The 1644-nt window shown below is 50.2% G+C and overlaps 1 protein-coding gene across 1 annotated transcript; it reads left to right on the plus strand.

Moving 5' to 3' along the window:
* Positions 1-26: 26 nt before the first annotated feature.
* On the plus strand, positions 27-1637 carry LOC106900734 (erythronolide synthase, modules 3 and 4-like; the record flags this gene model as incomplete). Its single annotated transcript, XM_014962875.1, has 1 exon — positions 27-1637. A coding segment is annotated over exon 1 (1611 nt), but the record flags the coding sequence as incomplete, so codon positions are not given.
* Positions 1638-1644: the final 7 nt, after the last annotated feature.

Consider the following 1644-nt stretch of genomic DNA (forward strand, 5'->3'; position numbering starts at 1 on the left):
ATTATTAAAGATAGTTGTGCCTTTTTATGCAACAGGCAAAGGAAGACTACAGCAAAATCTGGGGTGTTATCAACATCAGTGCAGTAAATCAGAACGGTAGGTCCATTACTCCGATCACAAGACCGTCTCGGATAGAGCAAGAGAAGTTACTGCGCAGCATTTATGAAAGTCGTGTGGATCCCTCAGTTGTGCAGTACATCGAAGCACACGGCACAGGAACTGCCGCTGGAGATCCTACTGAAGCTGAAAGCCTAGGTAGTGTCGTTTGTAAAAACAGGTCTTCACAAGTTTCCACTCTGAAAATAGGTTCAGTGAAAGGAAACATTGGCCACACAGAATCAGCTGCTGGAGCAGCAGGGTTAATCAAAGTGCTTCTGATGATGCATCATGGAAAGATTGTTCCCTCCTTGCATTACTCCAAGGAGATGAGCAGCATCGATACAGAGAGATTAAATCTTGCAATTCCCACAAGCGTAGAGCCCTGGGAAGAATCCAGGGAGTACGGAAGGGTCGCTGGCATCAACTGCTTTGGATTTGGAGGAACCAATGCTCACGTTGTAGTCAGGCAGATGAAGCAGGTAGAGTCTCTTCCGGCCTTTAAGAGGCCCCTTGAATTAGTTCTTCTGTCGGCAGCATCAAGTAAGTCCCTTCAGATGACAATGGCCGACACAGCCGACCAGCTGAGCACAAGAAAGTCTGTCACCCTCCCAAGCCTGGCCTATACGTCCGCCTGCAGAAGAAGCCACGCCAGCTATAGGTACCGAAAAGCCTTTGTCACAAATTCTCTCCAGCACTTGCAGCAAGCGGTTACGTCAGCAGCGAGCACAGAACCTGCCCCGTGGAAGGTGGAACCACAGCTGGTGTTTGTGTTCTGTGGCAACGGCGTCACGCTGAAGGAGTTCAGTGAGGCCCTGCTGAGCTCAGAGCCCGTGTTCAGAGACAAGTGCAAGGAAATAGAAGCGCTTTTTCAGAAGCACGCTCCCATCAGCCTCCTGCCACCAAAAGGTCACAGCCCAAAGGATCTGCTGAATCCAGAGCTCTCCCAGCCCTTGCTTTTTACCCTGCAGGTTGCCACAGCTTCCCTTCTGAAATACTGGGGCATCAAACCAGTCTCTGCTGTTGGCCACTCGGTAGGGGAAATTGCTGCTGCGCATTTTGCTGGGTACCTTTCCCTGGCAGATGCAGTCAAAGTGATTTATCACCGGAGCCGGCTGCAGGCAAAGCCTGCCGGAGGCAGAATGTTGGTGGTTGGCAACATCCCTGTTCAAGAGATTGCTGACTGTCTGCCTCGCTACTCAGGAAAGGTGTGCATCGCAGCCTTCAACAGCCCCGTCTCCTGCACCTTGTCTGGGAATTCAGACTCTGTGGATGCTGTCCAGAGAGATTTAGCTCAAACCTTCAGCCAGAGAAACATCTTTCTTCATGTTTTAAATGTCCCAGCTGCGTACCACAGCCCTAGCATGGATATGATACTTGGGGAGTTGGAAGAGAGCATAAAACCTTTAGAAAAACAAAAAGGGGAAATTGAAGTGATTTCAACGCTGACTGGGGCGGCTGCTTCTGCAAATGACTTTGCTGAGGGTAACTTCTGGGCCCGGCATATTCGTGAGCCTGTTGCTTTCAGTCAAGCCATCCAAACTGCAG

The sequence above is a fragment of the Calidris pugnax genome, unplaced genomic scaffold (genome assembly GCF_001431845.1).
Source record: "Calidris pugnax isolate Ruff unplaced genomic scaffold, ASM143184v1 C14823342, whole genome shotgun sequence".
NCBI classification, from domain to species: domain Eukaryota; kingdom Metazoa; phylum Chordata; class Aves; order Charadriiformes; family Scolopacidae; genus Calidris; species Calidris pugnax.